General features: G+C 36.2%; 1 protein-coding gene across 1 annotated transcript in view; it reads right to left on the bottom strand.

Moving 5' to 3' along the window:
- The window catches only part of LOC109045062 (agrin), a 267,061-nt gene extending 252,882 nt beyond the window's left edge, over positions 1–14,179 (bottom strand). The window contains exons 1-2 of the mRNA XM_042713167.1: positions 13,709–14,179; positions 12,424–12,685 (exon numbers count right to left, since the gene is read on the bottom strand). Of these exons, the coding sequence (XP_042569101.1) occupies positions 12,424–12,685; positions 13,709–13,909 (463 nt within the window). The 5' untranslated portion in view covers positions 13,910–14,179. The remainder of the gene's footprint in view (positions 1–12,423; positions 12,686–13,708) is intronic.
- Positions 14,180–21,614: the final 7,435 nt, after the last annotated feature.

Here is a 21,614-nt window from a genome sequence, read left to right as displayed (position 1 = left end):
ATCTAAACTGGGCTAATATGGTTTGAAAAGGAGAATGTGCTACTTGGAACAAGCATTGCTAAGAAACTGCATCTGTTCAATAGGATATTTCGTAGACTAACTGGTCCAAGAAAAGCTGGAAAATTTAAGCTGTTGTCAGAAAAACTGGACTCGATCAGGTGGATTTTTTAGGATCATTTAAGTATTGTTTTTAACAGCCATACGCAGTTCAAATGCTTCTCGAGACCTCTGCACTCTTGTGGAATTATTTTGTTTAGAAACTAAACTAGAACTACAATTCCAAAGCAACAGCCAAATATGTACTGTATGTCTGATTTATGTTTTAAAACAGATACATTTATGTATATAAATAAATAATTAATTTATTCATTTGTTTATTAATATATTAATATTTAATGAAAAACTTTTTTCTAAGAGGAACTTTACTGTGAAACAGGCTAAAGTGCTGCAGCCAAAATATTAAAAACCTAATAATAATAATAATAATAATAATAATAATGAAATAAATAAAAATTAAGTAATAAATAAACAAACAAACAAACAAGTAATCCATGAAAGTAATTGAAATAAATTTGTAATTTTTTTTTAATTAAAAAAATTTCATTTTACTCAAAAAAGTTTTAACAGGAGGGACAGTGAAACATTTAGCAAAACTTAAGTTTCTTAATTTAATCTATGGTTCAAGTTATATTGTATTTGTTGTTAATGCGTATTTTAATAATAATAATAAATGTTTAGATAAAGTAATTGGCAGACACCCTTCTTAAACTGCCGAGCACGTTTCCCATGACTGTACGTGCACTCAAGCCTTTGATAACTATGCACGTCGTTTTGTCTGATTGTACATGTACCGGCAGCGCGCAGCACCTGCCGCCACTAAATTACATTATATTTGTCCCATATTGTCATTAATATACATACTGACTTCAACTTACTGACCACTAAATAAATAGACTGCTATTGTTATGTAAGTATGAGGGTTAGATTATTAAGTGTACAGGTAATTTCAAGAGTGATAAACAAAGTGATAGAAAATATTTATTTTCATACATTTTAAATGTTTAAAAATGTGGAAACCACTCATTGCATCACACCATCTCCTGACTGCATTAGTATTTGTAAAATAGGGGCTTTATGGAGAGTGTGTATACATGGTTATAAGTATAACAGTTTATAATTCATTAATTTAGGGAAATGAACAAGTGTATTAGCCCTCAAGGTACTATTTGGCCGACCAGCCGACCAGTTTATTATTGCTTGAAAAGCAACTTTGATTCTATGACTAGTTAAATAGTTAAAACATTCTATGAAATAAATATTTCCTTACTACCTTCCAGCAACACTACATTCTATGAAAGTTAAATAGTTAAAAAATTTATTATATTTTATTTTATATTTTTATTTTTTGATTTGCCAACCTTTAAATTAAGTTGACAGTGAGTAATAAACAGCATTGAGCATTGAGTAGTTAAGTATTGTGCATTTTTCCTTACCACTATTTTTTTAATAGTTGTTTAATGATTTTAATGGAACAGGAACCAAAACCAGAACCGTTAGGTGGAACCGGAGCCAGAAACGGAACCGGAACCGGAACCAGAAAATTTCTAACGATTCCCAACCCTAGCTGAAGGGTTGAAATATTACAAATTGGGGACATCAGACAAAAGGAAAAATGCAAGGAATTAAATTGATGAAACATTATGAATACACATTATTTTACTTTTGTTTACATGTTCTTTTTCTACAGATGAATCATTTACAATAAAACATGGGAACATGTAGGCTAAAAAAGTCCATTTTGATTTCATGTTGATTAAAACCACATTTCCCAAACGCCATTTCCTCTGTGTGTGGCTGACACTTCCCAAAACCCTGCCATTTATAACTGCCGAGCTGCAAACTATGAACAAGGGTGTTACAAGCCCAGAAACAATAAGCAAATTATTTACTTCAAAGGCCAAAACTTCTTTACGAGACTCATCTTACTTTAAGAGTGCAGCATTCCAGCATGCTCAGCTCCATAATGACAGAGTAGTAATGAGGCCTTTCCTTCCACATGGCCTCTGGTTTACAGATACTGACAGCTCTGCACAGCAGGCTGCCATTCTCATGGGCATGTGTGTGAGAAAGCCAGAGGGAAAGCCAGAAGGACAGTTAGGAAGAGAGAGATGTGGACGTGAACGTCCCTGAAACTGTGTGTCAAAGTCTTAAATATCTTCTAGCAGTTGTGTGTGTGTGGAACCGAGATGCCCTGTGTCAGATATCTCTGTTTGCCTCTGAAAGCCAGCACTTCCTTGCCACTGTTGGCTAAAACAACAGGATTACCAGCCGACTTCATTTGAGCCAGACAGATATCTTGACTTAAGAGGCCTTTAGCAGAGCAAAGATGACCAGACTGCTGAAACAGGGTGGCACACTGCTTAACATCAAAGAGACCTGGAGCCTGCAGGTTGAACATATGCACAGTTCTTACAAATTTGTATTTAAGTCGATTTCAAGAAAAGTTTACATTTAATGACTCTAAAATGTCATGTGGTGCAAACCTCAAGTACTTATAAACAACATGAACCTTTAATGCATGTGATTATAAATATATAACCTCAAACAAGGTTTAAATATAAATTTACTATTTAAAAGTTTGGGGTAGGTAAGATTTTTTAATGTTTTTGAAAAAGCATCTTGTGCTCACCAAGACTGCATTTACTTAATCAAATAAACAGTAAAAAACTATATTATGGAATATTATTAAAATTTTAATATATTTTAAGACATAATTTGTTTCTGTGATAGCAAAGCTGAATTTCCTTCAGAAATCATTCTAAAATGCTGATTTGATGCTCAGGAAACATTTCTTATTATATTGAAAACAGGCTGTTTAATTTTTTTATTCTTTTAGTTTATTATAATTCAGGAATACAATTTAAATATTAATTAGTCCCTCCAGGATTTCACAGAACTTTTTTCTGATTTTTGCGGCCTAAAATGGCTGATTTTGCTTCAGCTTTTCTCAAAATTTGCAGTGATATTTGCGGCATTTCTTATTGTTTTGCAGTGAAAATATACCATAGACAACATTCTTCTAACACTGTTATGACTTTTCTGACTTCGAGAACCACTGCAGGTCTCCAGACTAACGTTCGACGACACCAGCACTAGTGCCATTAAGTTCTACAGAAGGTGACACCAGCACCTGACAGTAAAGCACTCATCCTAATCACACATGTACATCTCGGAGACATCTATTTAATATCTGCATTTACTTATGCAAGGTGTATTTTTAAGAGTGCTTGTTCATCTGCAGTACATGTTTTAACAGAATTCTGCGCCGAATTTGAATGCTTCTCACAAGATTTGTTGATTCTGTGGCGAATTTGACTGCTTTCTCCACTGTATCTCCCAGTGCAGTGTATATCAGTGTCACGTGATTGAGATCAACCCACGGCTGCGGCTCGAGCAGATAAACGGTTTGTGCTGCGTAGCCCAAATGTAGCTCTTGTAAATCGGTCATGATAAGAACGTGAGTCTGTTCATTACATTTTTGGAACTGAGAAACAACCTTTCTTTCACTGAATGTGCATTGCGATGACGTCACGGGACGCGTCTAAGTCCAAATTCTGCAGGAAATTTGCGGCAATTACGAAAATTTGCAAACATTTGTGAAAATTGTGGAGTTTGCTTGATTTTGCAATAAATTCAGTGATCGCAAAATCGCAAAATCCTGGAGGGACTGATTAATAGGCAGCAAAGCTTTTTGTTAAAATGTTTTTTGTCTATGAAGAAATACTAATAAAAGATCATTCCAGATTATGTTTTCTTTTCTTCATTACAATCTCAGAATTGCACATGTCTGAGTAGAGAATTAGGTGGGGTCTGCTGCATCTACACCTGCTGGTCATTACACTGGCAGCTTTACAGGCCAGATTCCAGTGTAATTACAGGTAAGCTCAACTGGGCTCTGTAATACAGAGGATTGTGGGATAGCTAGGAGCACATTACCTCACTTTCCAGAGCTACTGTTTCACACGCATTAAACATTTATCTTTAATGTTCAAAAATATCGAAGTCATTCAGTTGTGGACGGCCCTGATGTCGGCCAGGTGATGAGAGGAACCCATTATGAGAACCAAATGAGCTGAAAATAGAACAAGATGCTACCAGCAGGAAACAACCTAGACGAGAATGATGAAGAGGAGGTAAAAGAGAACAGGAAATGATTGTATCCCAACATCCTCGTGGAAATGACCATGCGATTGCAAACAAAAAAACATTAACATCCTGTGATCCAGCTAATAGGACACAACAAAAACCAGAAAGGCTAAATTGTTATTAGAACTGTAGGGGGGATGTGGGAGGATCAGCTGTGGATTTAAGCAGTGCAGGTTCCTCCGTGACCTTTCGAGTACACTTAGAAGCACAGACACCCAGCAATGCAGGTCCAGTTTAATGATTTATCAATGCCAGGTCAGTGCAGGACAGTTTCATGCCAATGCTGGCCCATATGAATGGATTCTTCCTTTTCAAGGAAGGCACACATTGCACTCACTCCATTAGCATGTGTTATTTGGGCTTTTGTGTGCTCTTTGTGCTTTGCACCTTACAACTACTGACATTCCTGCAGGGGCAAACGAAACGGCACCGAACCCCCTCTGTCATGGGCTACTTCACTCAGCAAACAAACTGTAAAAGTGGATTGTGTAGTCCTGAGTGAACTCTTGACCACCATTTAGCTGGACAGGTGGTTGTCCTGACTCCTGTGTGTTGTAGTTTTTCTTTACTTCCAAATTCTGACGTAAAATCCAGCTTAAACTGGATTCTCTAGCTGGGCCAGAATGGTGGGACATCTCGAATAAGCAACAAACCAGCTACTATCTTGAAGGAGTCAAGCTAGATTTTGAAACATGGTGGTCCAAGACCATTTAGAGAGCAGTTTGGATCAGGTAACAATAGACAGCTGGTTAAGTGTGGTCCAAACTTGTTAATAGCTAGTCTAAAATGGTTATATCCAGTTTGAACCAGCGAATGATCAGCTAGCACCGCACCAGCTAAGGCCAAAAAAGAAACCAGCTACCACTTTTAAGTAGATTTTCCATCAGAGATGTCCTCAAAACACTGAAAACTGAAATAATCATTTGCTCAAATTCTTTTGGCTGTTTTTTACTTGTTTAATTTTAAAAATGTGTTGATTTTGAGAAATGACCAGGGTGTTGTGAAACAATGTTTTCTTTTCAAAAATCCTAATTTCCCCATAAACGCGCTATAGGAAATAATTTCAGAGAGACATGTCTGGTTCAAGCAACTGTCTCATCCATGACAGCCCTGCTTTCAACTACCTATTGGAAAGCTTCTTTTCTTCCAAGAGTTTAACACCATGACCATTCAATTAGCAATGCACTTTTCACACCATCAGCACAGAACTCATTTTCACTGGACCCTGACATTAAAGTCAAGCTTAAATGAGAATCATAGTCTGTAGCAGGTTCCAGTGTCTAATGAAAAAGGAATTTCAGTTTTCCTTACCCTCAGCAGTTGCTAGAACCTTTTAAAAAATGAGCCCTTAAATTAATTTTAACCTGTGCTAATGCCTGAAATTAGAAGGTGATGAAAAATTCTGTAGTCTCTTTAGATTTTTCTACAACAGGGTCATATAGAACGATCAATGCAAACAAGCTTAACAACAACAACAAAGTGTGAATTAAAACAATGCACAATGACCAAACATGACTAGAAATGAGAACACGTCTTACTGGTGCCAGATGAATCTCTGGCTGTAACAGTGAATGGTGGTGGATTAGGCGCATTAACCGCAGCAGCTGTCTATCGCTTCACATTTAGACCAGTCTGAAACGTTGCCACAGATCTCAAGGAATCCATAACATGTGAAGTCTCCCTATCCATTCTACCCATTGTGTCTGGAATGCGAGGGGTTTTCCAGTCTATTGCCCATCTAACTACTGAGAACATGGTGACCAACTGAGTGTTTCCTTCTCACAGGAAGCACTCAACCATGTTTCTAAAAAGTACTAACAAACCTCTACCGCACAAGACAGAAGTAACAGGTAGGCTACAGCCTCTTTACATTTTGTTTAGTGATGGATGAGTAGATGCCAAACAACTGGCGCTACTGGTATTTCAGTTTTAATTAACTTTTTTGTAATCCAAAACCGAGATTTCAGGTAAAAAATAAATAAAAATAGAATACGAGCAACAATGGCACCAATGTTTAAGGTGCATAGACTCAAAATTAAATTATTTAAATGAAGAAAGGTTTTTTTAATTTGAGGCCCCAACAAAGTAAAACATGTACAAACTGCAAAAAGGACAAATGCAAAATGCTTTGGAGATTATTCCATAAGCGGCAGCGACAAAACATGCTTCTCATGCTCCACTGACACTCGCGATGTGAAAACGTTTGTAATAGACATAGCTGAATCTTTGTCTTCCAGGAATAAGATTGCGTGTGTGTTTAAATTGAGATCGGCATCTTTAAATGATTAATTGTGCAGCTCTAATGTAAACTGCAAATTGTTTTGTGAGGATATCGTCACATTCTCGCGAGACCAGCCGGATCTCGAGGGACACATCGGATCTCGTGAGATCTCGTACCACGAGATTTCGTCACATCCCTATTTTTTATTAATAAAAAAAAAAAAAAAACATTTTGTTGTGATGACATTAGCATCAGTTCAACAACTGTTTATCTGTGAACTATATCAAACATTCACTGCATCCCTGTAGAGGTAATATGGTAAAAAATATTACATAACATTCAATAAAAATGTAGTTGCCTCACTCTGACTCTATTTCCTTAAATCTAACAGATCTAACAATGAATTCCTCACATTTTTGAACTCTGCCCAATGAAATCAATCTGACTTTAAGACTGTCGACATGTGTTGCTTAAACAATGATGTCTGTTGAAGAGATTACACCAGACACAGACTCGAACTTGGTGCCAAGATAAACTCTCGTCCTTTCTACAGGAAAGAGGAGAATATAAAGTGAAAAGGGAGGTGAGCAGAGGGCTGCAAAACACTCTTATCCCTTTGTTTCACAGCTTTCTCATTCCCAAAGCTTAATTAGTATTCCGAGCAAGTGTGGAGGTTTCAGGGTTTAATTAAAATCTTAAATTGTAATAACTTGGGAAACTCCAACAGGTATAATTCTCAGCCTTCTGTCCCTCCTTCTTACTTGAGTTATCTTTTCACTGTCAGTTTCTATAGCCTCTCTATTCATTCAGTTTTTTTTCTATGTTTGTTAGAGAAAGTCCCAGAGACACAACATGCTGGAAATCATCCTACAGGATATACGCAGACAAAGAAGTGCTTCTGCACAGGCAGGAGAACTAAAGTGATGAGCCTATACAAGCCCTCAATGGAGATCAAGGTTCTCTTATACATTTAAGAAAACTTCAAAGCTATAATTACTGACTAAATAACTTGAGAGAAAAATGAGAAACTAACTATGGCATCTACAAACCTTAATCCGCTTCCTGTTTTGAATAGTCACCTACATGTGCACCTAGATTCACTCATTTGCAAATAACCATTCGATGACGCATTACAGCCACGTCCTATAAATCGTTCAGCCCCTCGATACTCGTGTTATGGTGCCGACAGGCTTTCAGCTCCATTCACCAATGGCTGGGCTCCCAAATCTCATAAAACACATTTGGAAATCCCTGGGCTAAAGTCTGGCTCAGGGAGATCAGCCTGAAATAACACAGGGGTGATTTTTTTAAATAAAGCCCCTTTCTGAGAGGGCCCTTCACCAATTATTGTCATCCTAAGACCATTAACAAGGGGTGGAGGAAGTCCTTCACCTCAATTATGCTCTATCTATTAATCATCACCTGCTCGGGGCAGAACTTCGTGCAATGTGGAATCAGAGGCATGCCGGGCCTCCTCCTTACACAAACAGACAGAATAAAAGGGAAGTGCGCCCAAAGACCTGCTATTCTCATTCCCAAACCTGCCACACACACTCAAACCAGAGAGTTTGAATGGATGACCTGCACTCATTATCATGACAGACCACCAGCACTGGACTCTCTGTCCTCAGGCTAAAGCTCAACTTGAACTGGGCCCCTTGAACCAGGGTGCCCTCATGACAGGCAGAAAACTGAGGGACAGATCTTCGGAGAAGTTTTAAAAAGCAGAAAATCTACATTGCTGCTGTTCTTTAACTACATAATGCACCCAAATAATCAGTTTATAATCAGACTGGAAAACCCTTACGTAAAAACGATCCAACTGAGTTCGATCCAAATAAAACTGAGATTGGACTTAAATAATTCAAATCAATCAACAGGGGGAAAAAAATAAGCATGTAAACTTGATACTGGAAAGCATTATTTGCAATTTTTTTTAAAATAGTGCATATAAATGTACATACTGAAGCAAAATGGGGAGGGATTTATTTGTCCATTCAGTGTTGATCTGAAGAAAAAAAACAGCTAATAAAAATTACAGCAGGTACGAGATTCTAACACATAGCTAGCCAATCATAAATGATAACCTATTCACAAATTAATCATTCTTTTTTCAATCTTTAGTTTTAATAATTAACATTATTGTATTAATCATTTTGGGAAAAACAATAAAGATTTCTAATGATATCAATAACGATCAACTCAAGCCTTAACATCTTAAGCCCTCACAATGATTCATTTACCGACTCCTGGAAATACTTTTGAGAGATACCTCAAATGGATCAGTGATTCGGATTTTTAGAACAGGTTCACTGGAATTAACTGATTCACCAAAAGTAATCTATTGCTACTATAAATCAAGCGTCTTCATGCTTTCATTCTCTTTGTTTAAGTTTCATCACTTCTTCCTCAAGTTCAAAAGCAGAATGAAGCCATAACATATTTTTTTTCTATCCAACTTTCCTAAGCTTTCCAGCTGTTCTTTTTTAGTCTTGCTTAATTCACTCTATTTAGAGATCAGAAATGCAAAGGATCACAACAGTTTGAAACAGGTCCACTTTGGTTTAAACGATTATCTTCCAGCACAACACAATCTTCCACTATTGTGCAGTTTGGCATTTAATGAATTAGTGTCCACATATGCAAACAAAGTCGCAGAAACACTGGAAAGTGGCATGTTCGCACATGCCAACTTCAGAGAAAGGAGAACATTTGATTTGTTGATTGAATTAACAACGGCAAGATTTCAAGCAGATTTCAAGATTCAACCACTGGACTTGTGACGCACAATTCCAGCTGTGGAATAAAACAGGATTTAAAAAGATTAGTTCACTCAATAAAACCATTTACTCATCCTCATGTCATTCCAAACCTGTATGACTATTTTTTTCCCATATAAAAAGAAGTTCATTCAATAAAAATGGATGGAGACCAGGGCCCATCAAGCTCCAAAAGGACAAAAAAGCTTCACAAAACTATCAGCAGCTCAGACATTCTTCTAAACATCTCGTTTCAAGTTACACAGATGCATTTGTTGTATTTTTGCCGGATGAACGCATTAACCCAAGTGGTCTGTTTCAGCAAAGAGCAAATGGGGTGGGAGTAAGAACTCAATGCCTCTAGGCCTCTCCTATAAGCATTCCGGTCTACACTTGTATCAAGAATTTCTTGTTGCGCTCTCGTTATCACATTTCCCCATCCCAATCCTGTCATTATCAACTGCGCTTTTACCACCCTTAAGAAAACTTAGGCTTTAACGGCAGTATTCTAAACTTCAGCTAGGAATCCCTTCATTTCTCAGTGCCATGTAACCTGTCAGAGGTGAGAAGAGAGGAGAGTATACACTCAACAGACTGGCAGGTACAATCTTGTTCTTTCCACCCTACACTTTTTTAAGGTCTAAAACAAGTTACTAAGCAGTGACAAAGGCAAGGAAAAATAAACTTCACTAAAAGGTCATGCTTTATTAAATAATTGATGGATAACATCAAATTCCCAAATCAGTTTAGCCAACACAAAACGAAGACCATTAGGCACTATTCCAAGAGCAGGGCAGACCATGTCAAAAGCAAGGTCAGAACCAGTGTTTCTGAATGTTTTGAAGAACACAGTCTCTGTTTATAGACTCAGAATAAGAATTTGCAAGCTGCGTGTTAAACCAAACTGTTGGCCATTCTGAGCACAGCTGTTTGCTACTTATAGCATATACTTGAGCATCTTGTGTGCAAAATGAGATCTAATCCTATTACAATATAAAAATAATCACATTTGAACCACATGGCCTGTCATTAGCCAGAGCAGCATTTATTTTCAGTGGCCTTACACTTCGCCCGCCATGTGCGAATGAGAAAAGTACTCTGCTAAATTGCCCCCTCATCAAACCTTTTAAGATTTTAGCAGCCTCAGAAAAGACAGTCTCCGCTCAGCAGTGGCTTGTGCGAAAAAGCTCAGCACTAAAGAGAACTAAGAAAATAAGGGATGATTTGCGCTTGTTTGGCTTACTTAAAGGTCTTGCTCACCCAAAAATACGAATTCTTTCAGAAACAGAAGCTCAACCGTATCTGTAGCCATGCAAGAACAAAGGTTCACGCAAGAACAGATTTCACTGGTTGACCATATCTGATGTGCACTATGTGCGAGTTGGTCAATTTCCACATAAATAAAAGCCTAAATTAAATGTCTATGTCTATGAGCTTTTTGAAGCCTCAAAGTTTTGGTGTAATGGACTTTCAATGGAGGTTCAGAATTGTGCATTAACACTAACCAGGAAGTAAACTAAATCTAGTCATGTTATTTCAATAAATGTTAACCACTTCAGATGTACTTGCCCCTAAATGAAAACACCACAAAACATGCATGGTTTCAAACTTTTAAAGTGCCCCTATATAATATAATATAATAAATATAATATAATATAATATAATATAATATAATATAATATAATATAATATAATATAATATAATATAATATATATAATATAATATAATATAATATAATATAATATAATATAGAATGTCTGTCGTTCTTATTGCTTGGAGTCATGATAAAGAATGGAGCAATACGTTGGTTTACAAACTGCAGTTATTTATCAGTACTCCATGTCTGTGTTTGGGTAACACATATACCGTTATTGTTTGGGTCTTTACTACTAAGCTGTGGGTCCGGTTCACTAACGTAAGTGTAAAACAACTTTTTCCCCTCTGATTTTTTTTTTAGGACAGAGTGGGGAACTATCATTATTATAATAGGATGTATTATTGATAAGCCGTAATCCAGTAATGGTGATGAGCGTTCCATTTCCGTAGCAGAGTAGCCTCATGCAAATGATGGGTTTAGAGAGATGACTCTTCAAACAAATTGTTTGAGAGTCGTTGAGAAATAAGGTAAAATTAAATGCATATTATAAGAAAATAAAAGTGTTTTTTGACCTTGCATGCATGTAAACCTCTTGTTGGGGACTCCCAAAACCAAATTATTAACTTTTCAAATAGCATAAAAGGGGCACTTTAAAAGTCTATCAAGCCAGACTTGACCACACTTGATGTCGATATTCAAAAGTCTAGACAATACAACCTCCCAACAGAGAGGATGCATAGTGCCGATTTACAGAATCGATTGGACCTATAAGAGTGATCTTAGCTTCAAATGCTCTGTTGCATTCCAGACTAATGTGTATATTCTCTGCTTGTACGGTTGCCAGCACTGTAGAACACTAAACAAGATTAAACTACAAGCACTGCTGATTTACTAAATGGAAAAAGCAACTCGCCATTCACCAAGGACAACCACTATTTCAAATTTGCATTAATAAACCAAAAGCACTTTGAAAAGACACAGAAGTTTGGACATCAGTCTTGCTTTATTCATTCAACTGTTCTTTCCCACTGGGCCAAACTTTCTTTTGACAGTCTGGTTTTGAGAAGGTGGAAATAAGCAGTGAATGCCTTCATAACACAGATACAGGGGCCCTTGAAGCTCTGCGGTTATGTTTTAGTATCTCCACTCTAACTCTATAAATGATTTCCCTCAAGGAAAGGTAGAGGTTTGGACTTTCACTCAGGTTAGTCAAATGCCCTGGAGGTGCTCAGTTAGAGAACAGACACACTCTCCTTAGAGGGCACTGACTGTCAGTGGCTGATTGCTAGTGACAGCGCACATAATATGCTTTGTTTTTAAGGCCCCGGGGCCCAAGAAATTCAATAAGTGTTGCCAGCTAACAAAAAAAGTTGAGAGAAGAAAACAAAAATTGGTAAAGTTTCATTTAGAACACCATGACTGCTGTATTAATATAATGTAAGTGGTTAATGTAATGTCACAAAATGTGAGACGCTTCATTAGGTAGAACAAAGATGCAGTTAGAGCAGAAAACACCACCTGCTTTTGCAATCAGGAATGCTGTCACCACCACGGGAGCTTTCAAACTCTCAAATCTCTACATACATGGCCAGAAGATGTGAATTACAGCTTTAAGCTGAGTCATTAAAGTGTTTCTTACCTTCAACGCAGTGCTCCACCTCCTCCAAGTTGCGAAGGGTAATCCTCATCAGGCTTGAGTTGAGCATCAGTTCGTTCTTGTGGCTCGACCACATGTACTGAGGAGACAGGTTGACAAAGAAAATGCGCGTATCTCCGGTGGACACCTGATTATCGCAAATATGGGGGTCTCCGAAACCGCCGATCATCACCTTGTTTCCTCCGTCCAGCAGCACCTCTCCGTTCACCATGGTCTTGCCTTTTAGGTAACGCCATACCCTGACCTTCAGACAGGGGAAAGAGATCATGAGATTAAGAAAACACCATTTCCAGCAGATCAAGGTCACTTTCTTGCACATTCCATAGCGGCCACCTACCGCCAGTTGCATGAGTCTCTGAAATGAATAAGAAATATCAAATTCTGCACTATTCTTAGGTTACATCCCAAGCGTGACCATGTGAACTCCTGGTGGTCAGATGTTCAGTGATGGATAACATGATCATCAGGTTTTAAATGCAAAATCTAAAAAACTTATGTATATTTTTCAAATCAACTTTTTATTTAAACTGTTATTATGTATATTTTTCAAATCAACTTTTTATTTAAACTGTTATGCTTACATGTAATGCAACTCTTCTATTATTATTCTTTTTTCACACTTTTTATTTCACCTTTTTCTTCTTTTCACACTTTTTATGTCTGATATATGTGACATATTCAGTTACATCGAACAAAGTAAGCCCATGATTACATGATAATTGAAGATAATTGATCCCGAAGCACTAATAGAGTTTGAAAGGACATCAAGTCACTGCAGAGGCTGAGGTTCAGGTTCCTGGTGTATGAAAGCTCAAATTACAAGTGGATCACAGTAGGACTGAGGAGGTTGACATTTTTCATCAACTAGCAGAACCAGTGTCCACACACATTAGAAACCCCTATTACGAAGAGTTTAACAAAAATCCCTTTTATTTACAGTTGCATGCAATTTTATATTGCAGTGGTGGACGCTACTTGGTGTTCATGATTTATAATGCTCAAAACCTAGTGAAGTGCCCATTTAGACAGCATTTTAACATGTTCCCCTGATATGCTGCGAGTTTCAGACCAGGACAGCTCAAATATCGTACTGGTAGCTATTTTCCACATGTCTAACAGGTGATATACATTGCAACACAGTTGCACAGTAGACACAGGTATTAAAGAATAAGCTTAGACTTTTGATACAATGTGTTATAAACTACATATTTACTTTTTTACCTTCATTTTGATGCATTTGAAGAGTGTCTGGTGCGCAAAGTCTTACCTTGCAGGAGTAAGTGTTGTGCACTGGATCCATGTTCAAGATCTCCTCTACAGTCCCGGTTAAAACTACATTCGCTTCTTCTTCTCGTTTTTCCAGCTCTTTTTCTGAACAACTTCCATGACAACACGGACTCAAAAGCACAAAAACAACAGCAAATGACCAAACGGGCCAATAAAACGCCTTTCTGCGAAAAGACCCCATGGTCAAACCAAACGGTTAAAAGAGAAAGTTAAGAACTCTCAATGCAAACGCCGGACGAGTTCTGCAGCAAGTTTGATGGAAATACAAATCCGACCGCGCGCTGCTCTCTGCGTTCTTCAAACTTCACTGCGATCTGCGCTCATATCTGCGCTGAGTGAACGCGCGAGCATCAGCACGGCAGGCAGAGAAGAATAGAGAGAGGAAGGAGGAATCTTTCTGCTCACCCCCTCGCGCGCACACTCGCTGTGCTTTCAGAATGACGCTCCGTTCACAGGGCATTTGCATGCAATCTGAATTGCTGATAAGAGCGACGGTGGGGGTGATTTCGAGCGCACTGAAGAGAAGCGGGTGTAAAACGCCACCCCTTGGAGAGATTGCGCCAGTTCGGACAAATGTACTGGTCCAGAGGATTACAGATGGAGTGAACAGAAAACTTTCAATTAACAGCGATCTTTTCATTTAAACTCATATGAACATATAGAGGTGTTTCGTTTGTAGTCCTACAACCCGAAAGTATTAGCATTTTAGAGCTATTGATTTTTACCAGGCTTATGAGTAAATCAAGACTAAATTTTGGGGTTAATAGCCTATAAGTTAAGATAATTTCTCAAAAATAAATTCAAGTATAAATAAAATTTAGTAGCTATACATAAATGCAAGTATAGTTATATAAACCACTATTTCTATTTCTGAAATCAGAAGTTCAGCAATATGTAAAATCTATTTATAATCTGCTAAAAAAGAAAGTTGTTAAATGTATTAATGTATGCAAACATTTCCATGTTTTTGTCGAAGTTGTTTTATTTTTAATTTCGTTGCAATTTTGTATTTTTTCTTGTCTTCACCACCTGACTACTTTAAAATGTTGAATGATTCCATTTAAAAAATCAAGTATAAATAAAATTGAAAATACATTTTAAAACTATTATTAAAAATATATGTAAATAAAAATATAAATAAAATTTATATTTTGTCTTAAATGTGCTTTATATTTTGTCTTAAATGTGCTTTATATACAGAATACACACACACACACACACACACTTCTGTGCAAAATTCATTTGTATTTTCAACAGCAAAAGGTTATATATTTATATGTATGTGTGTGTGTGTGTGTGTGTGTGTGTGTGTGTGTGTGTGTGTGTGTGTGTATGCAGATTGTGTTGTAAATCTGTAGATTTTGATATATATATATATATATATATATATATATATATATATATATATATATATATATATATATATATATATAGTATGTATGTGTGTGTTGTGTGTGTGTGTGTGTGTGTGTGTGTGTGTGTGTGTGTGTGTGTGTGTGTGTATGCAGATTTTGTTGTAAGAAAAAAATAAATATGCATTATGAGGTCATACATGGCCAGCATTCTAGGTTAAGTGGGCTCTCCTTTAAAGTGCTGTAATAAGAACTGTGCAATTACAAGCAGACCCAGCCAATAATTATATATTAAGCTCATGTTGTTCATTAAAATTACTTAGTACTTACTCATGCAATTACAGTACGCTGCAAAATGCACTGTAAAGTACAGCATAACCAAATAAATAAAAACATTTAAACTTAACACAAATAGTTGTACCAACTTCACTCGCATCTTAACATCAAGAGGAAATGATGATTAACGATGTTACTAATATGAACTTTATTCTGACACACACAACCGATAAAACCCTTACTGTCGCTCCCAGTTCTAAACTGACAGTGCATAAATTTCCACCCTTTCAAAAGCTGTAATTTCACTTCCCATCCATCTATTCCTGGAAAATGACAGGGCGTGGAATCTGTGGTTGTACTGATATATTTGTAGGAATACTCTCAATTTAATGGCACCATGTCCTGGCCCTTAATTCTTATACCACAATACCAATAGGTTTTATAAGATTATTTAAAATGCAGGTTTGTGATTTGATAAATGGTTTTGTTATTGGCAATACTTGACAAAGGTGTGAATTATTACTTCAGACAGCTGCTCTGTGATTGATATTTTTATATAGGTAACTTTAACATTTAAATGCATTATTAATGTAATCAACTTCACAGGCTCTCCAAGCTGACGTATAACCACTTTTCTTCCATACTTAAACAGTTGCTTGGTACTAAGATGAAATGGCCTTTTTACTGGAGAAAGCAATATTATGTACAGAGGCCACATATTAAGCAAGAAGCAATAGTTTGAAGTTAAAAACATCTTGATGTTGATGATGAATTTGATTATTGTGATGTTTTTATCAGCTGTTTAAACTTTCATTCTGACGGCACCCATTCACTGCATAGGATCCATCGGTGAGCAAGTGATGTAATGCTTAATTTCTGATGAAGCTGATGAAGACACAAACTCATCTACGACTGTGATGGCCAGAAGGTGAGTACCTTTTCAGCAAATTTTCATTTTTGAGTGAAATATTCTTTTAGGTGGCTTTGAGTTTTTACACAAACAATAAAACAAATCTCCTCCTATTCAGTTTAGACTGGAGTCCTATATGCCCACCCACTCACTCTCTTGTTCACTTTCCTGTAACATAATGAAGTCAGCCCACATAAACCCATTACAGTCAAGCTCATTTGAGAAATATCATTCAAACTGAAATATCACCCCAGTGAAATCACTCTGTCTACTTTAAAAGAAGCGTAGGAGTTCAACATTTCTGGAAAACTATTGCAGTACTTCTTTGCAATGTGAAGAGAGTAATACCGCCTGTGGATTGACGTGAAAGCAAAATACTTGCACCGTGAGCTGCAGACTGTTGAAATTCAGGTAACATAAACCATCAGCATCTCTGTCTCAGCTTGAGAGCTTTTAACATCACAACAACAGCTCGCTCCTGCCCACAAATATGTCACCACATAAGGTTTTGAGAAAAAAAAAAAAAGTATTAACAAGCTCAGTAGTAATTTTCTTCAGCACCATGTCAGTCAAACCATAATCGGCTTGACCGGATGCAATTATTGTTTTAAATTCAGTATAGAGATATTCCCTTTAGTCATTTATTAGTTGGATTTTGCTTCCTAAGCCCCCTGGTGGCTTTCCCACTTCTCGCTACACTATGATGGGTGATTTTTACTTTATTCACAGAGTCATGATTGATTGTAATGTTGGTTAATGTGCAAATAATGAATGCATTAGATCTTGCTGAATCATTTACAGCTTCAGTGTTTGGACTATGGTCTACTGGAAATGCATTTTATTCCAACCAGGCCTCTTCATTCAAACAGTTCTCATAAAACATATTCGCATAAACAGGGTAATTCAAACGAGCTTTCTGTTTTGCCTTTGTTTTTGCAATAGAAAGCATAATAATTCATGATTTATTAACATGACTGTGGAGGATTACAATACTGCTGAAGCACTTTAGTGCTTATATAGCAAAGAAGAATGAAATAAATCATGTTAGTAAAGTACAATAAATGGACTAAATGGTTTAAAAAGCAACAAGATAAATAAATTGTCTATACATTTAGAGAAGCGATTAAATATCTTCTAAAATACTATATATTTTTCTATATTTTTTTTTTCTTTGATCATTTGGTATATTTAATGTAAAAATAAAAAATGCACATTTCTTCAGTCTTATTTCTAACAGTGCTCATGTTTGCTCCTAAGGTGTGTATATTGAACCTGCATTAATGTCTGTCAGATGTCTATTTATTTAATTTAGGGATTTTTAAAAGCTTTGTGGGTTCTATTTTAATGCCACTCTTTACTTTCACCTCCTAAGTATTACAAACATTGTGTATTTTTGTGAACACTAACGTAAACCATAAAGAATTTTGGCCAAGCATATGATTGTTCCCATGTGTGGTCTCTGATTCTTCTCTCAGCATGCAACTGCCTCGTACAGACATTAAAATCACATCCATATTTTTCATTTTAATCCTTCAGTTCTCTCCAAACATCTCAGCAACACACTGTCTGTCATCTGAAAGTGAAATAGGATATTTTGACCATTCTGACAACAAGCTTTTCCTGCTGGTGACCCAGAATCTCTTTGATGTGCCACAGAAAAACAACTGCAGTGCCATTGCCGTGATAATGCCAGTCAACAGCTCACTAAGAAGATGTGTGACATTTGTATCACAGCAGTATGCCCGCAAATGGGACTATTTCACTGCTACACTGAACAAAATGCATATGCATACTTGCATGAATATTCACAAAGGACTGCTTTAAAAAAAAAAAAAGTCCAGGTGGTCTAGACTGCACAAACATTTTGATCACGTCTGAAATATGAGTTAACACACAAAAAGTGTTTTTAGTGATGCCACAGATGAACAATTTTTGGTTCCTCAAACCTTTCAATAAATAGTTATTAAAGGAATCATTTTTTCTCAATGTGAAGAACCTTAAAAAAACACTAAAATAAGTTCCACTATGAAGAATTCTGTATCCATCATACACTATGCAAAATTATGTAAAATCTGTCAACTCTCTCTGCCCAATATTTGCAGACTGGCTTTGATTTTTTGCAACTAGTTCCTGACTGTAAATATGGCCAAAAGTTATATTCCAGCCTTAAGTAAACACAATGTGAATCAAAGCATGGGCCAAAGTTGACCACTTTATTGTGATAAACGAAGCAACAGATCATTGAAAAAATAGCTGTATAGCACTAAACAAATGGACAAACACAGGCCATATGGATGCATTGTGGTCTGTAGGGCATTTGGACCAGACTTACCATGTGGTCTGCACAAAACATGTCAAGTACTAGCACACTACTGCATTCCCTAGTATTCTTTAAGAACAAAATAGTATGTATGGCTTACTGTTCTATAATATGCTGTGCTCTGTTGTCTATTTTGCCAAATGTAGTACTGTAGGTCATCCACGTATTTCATGCATGCAGAATATTTGCATTCTGTGCAATATGGAAATTTGCATACTGTGTACATACTACAGTATATACTGCAGAAATAGTATGAGTAGTATAGTGGTATGACATTCCCAACATGTTTCCGACTCAATTACACCCATACATTTGAACACCCTCATGTACACACGCCTGCATTACTTCAACACAACCTTGATATATTTCCATACACTTAACCTTGTAACAACTTCACCCAAGTATCACAAAATAAACAAATTGACTGGTATCAGTCTCCATAATATATGAAAACAGAAAGATATCTTCAATACAGTTCTCATTCCACAACCAAATTATTTTTTAATTGTTTTAAGCATAAGCAACTTAAGCAATTTCAAAATACACTTCAAGGATGTTTAGATATTACTACAATGATATTAATGCATGATTAAATAATACTGGGAAAAATATTACTATGTCAAAAATGGATGACTAAAATAATTAAGTAATTTAGTAAAAAAGTAATTTCACATGCATTGCTGAACTCGGATGGCATTTTCCACAATGCTGGACATTCCACACATGGGGTTATGACCAGACTGTAAGTGTAACAGATAATCAATTTTCTGATGCAGTCATGTGTGAATTGCTGCACTTGCCACCTGACCACTGTAACAAATAGAATGTGATGTTTTTTGATCACAGATGAAGTAAAGCCAGAGGTGACTGACCACATAAAGACTCCTCTCATTACTGAATTGACCAACTAGAATGGATATATATGGATAATCTTTCAGTATCACTGAGATTAACTCTATTCCACAGGTGAAATCTAAAGAAACTGAGAAACAAGTGAGTGACTGTACGATATGGTCAAATATTAGTGAATTATGGAGTTTGTTTAGGTGAGTAGATGTTAATGGAATAGGGCTCTCGATCCATTCATTCATTAATTTATACTTGTGATAATTGGTGTTTTTGTTTCCCCCATGTGTTTTATGATTGCTTGTTGGAGATTTTAAAGTGGCAAAAAGCAGAATGATGGATTTTTGTATTTGTTATTTCTGTATGAGGCTGTTTCATAGACTGGGCAATTTTAGGTCCCAGGCGCTGTCCCATAGATCTTATTTTTTCCTTTTCATTATATGCAGCCAGGTCACATTGAAACTGCCTTGAAAACCTTGCTAATTATAAATTAAAAATTAATTAAAGTTTCTCATTTATAATAATAATAGAAAAATAACCCATACTTGATAATTTTTAATCTTAAAATATAAATTTTTCAAAACTATGAATTACTTTTAAGAACTATTATTTTCTAATCCAACTGTAAATTAATCATTTGAATTAGACCATTTAAATATTATTTTTGTGGAAATATTTTTTTTAGCAATTTTTACAACAAAAAAGTTAGTTATATATAAGTTAGTATAATTAGTAATCAAAAAGACAACAGTTAAGAGCTGAGATGAAATATGAAAAACAAAGATAAATCAAAGTATGAAAATTGCTATTTAATTGTATTTAGAATACATTATATGCTAGCTATGAAATGGAAATTAAATTTAAGACCAAATCAAATTTTATGTAAAAAAAAAAAAAAAAAAAAATTGTTTAAAATCTCATTTGAATGATGTGTTTACACTGTTGGATGCTGTTTGTAGGCAAATTTAATAAGGGAAAGTTTGAAAAATATGTATTAAGAAGGGCTAAAGTTGAACAAAATGCATCAGCAGACTGAGAGGCGGTGCCTTATTCCTCAACGGAAAAAAACCTGCTCATCTCAGTATCGCATTAGTTTCTGAAAACCTGCTGTGCTTAAGCTTCTATGTTTCTTAAAGGGCACCATTTTTCAGCGTACTATCAGCGGGGTGAGACATTTTGATTAGAGCTAATTTACAGTGGCGTGAGAGAGTGGAGTGACCCCAGCGGACTCATTTCCTAATTGAGTGCATGCGTTCTGCCGGCTTGAACACTCCGTTAATAAATTGCCCCATAAAACTGATCTGAGCTCTAAATCATGCCTACATGTCCTTGTGCTTTCTGCAAACCACTCAGAATACATGGACATATAGGCTCTGCGGGCATTGACTCAGGGAAAAATCTCTGTTCCTTTTACTATGACAAAAGTTGTGCTTAATATATAGTGTAATATTATAAATCATGATGTGCACTCTGATAGACTGACTCAACAATTGCAAATAGTGCTGTATGGGAACAGAGACTATGATTTGCTGTGGGAAGGATCTTAGAGTCACTTTGGATGATTCAGCTGGTTTTGACAGTGAGTTTGGCGGCCAGTGTCAATGCTGTAGGTTATCAGTGCTGCTCTTTTAGAGACTGTCTAAATTAGTGGTAAGATAAGACCAACTCCTGTCTTCCCTTTTCAGTCAAAGTACATCCCCTAGTCAGTTTACGGTGCAGAAAGGGTCACTTTAATAATCTGTTAATATATGATGGTTAAATTAGGAGTAGCATTTAGAAACCATTTATCAGTCCATTAAACACTGTAATTATATACATATATATTTGTACATATTATATATGGCTATATTATATTATTAATTTTAATTTTTTATTATTATTTTTATACATTTTTTATATTTTTGTTAAAACGTGTCCAAAGCAGTTTTAATGTAATCATGATATAACTACAAGAAATAAGCTAAAATATGTTACTTATAGCTATATTGGAAATCAACCCAGCTGGGATATAAGAGGTTAAGAAACACCAAGATGTGGCTCTTAGTTTGCTCTGAAATCCTGACATGTCTATGTTTAGCATTTGCATTTATCATCTCCCTATGAAGCACTGCACTTTTAATGTCTTCTAGATTTAGTCGTTCATGAATCACTGTAAGGGTGAACAGCATGACTAGACAGAGAC

This window comes from Cyprinus carpio, chromosome A23 (genome assembly GCF_018340385.1).
Source record: "Cyprinus carpio isolate SPL01 chromosome A23, ASM1834038v1, whole genome shotgun sequence".
NCBI lineage: Eukaryota > Metazoa > Chordata > Actinopteri > Cypriniformes > Cyprinidae > Cyprinus > Cyprinus carpio.
Note: the sequence above shows the minus strand (reverse complement) of the source record. Positions and strands in the feature narration are given on the sequence as shown.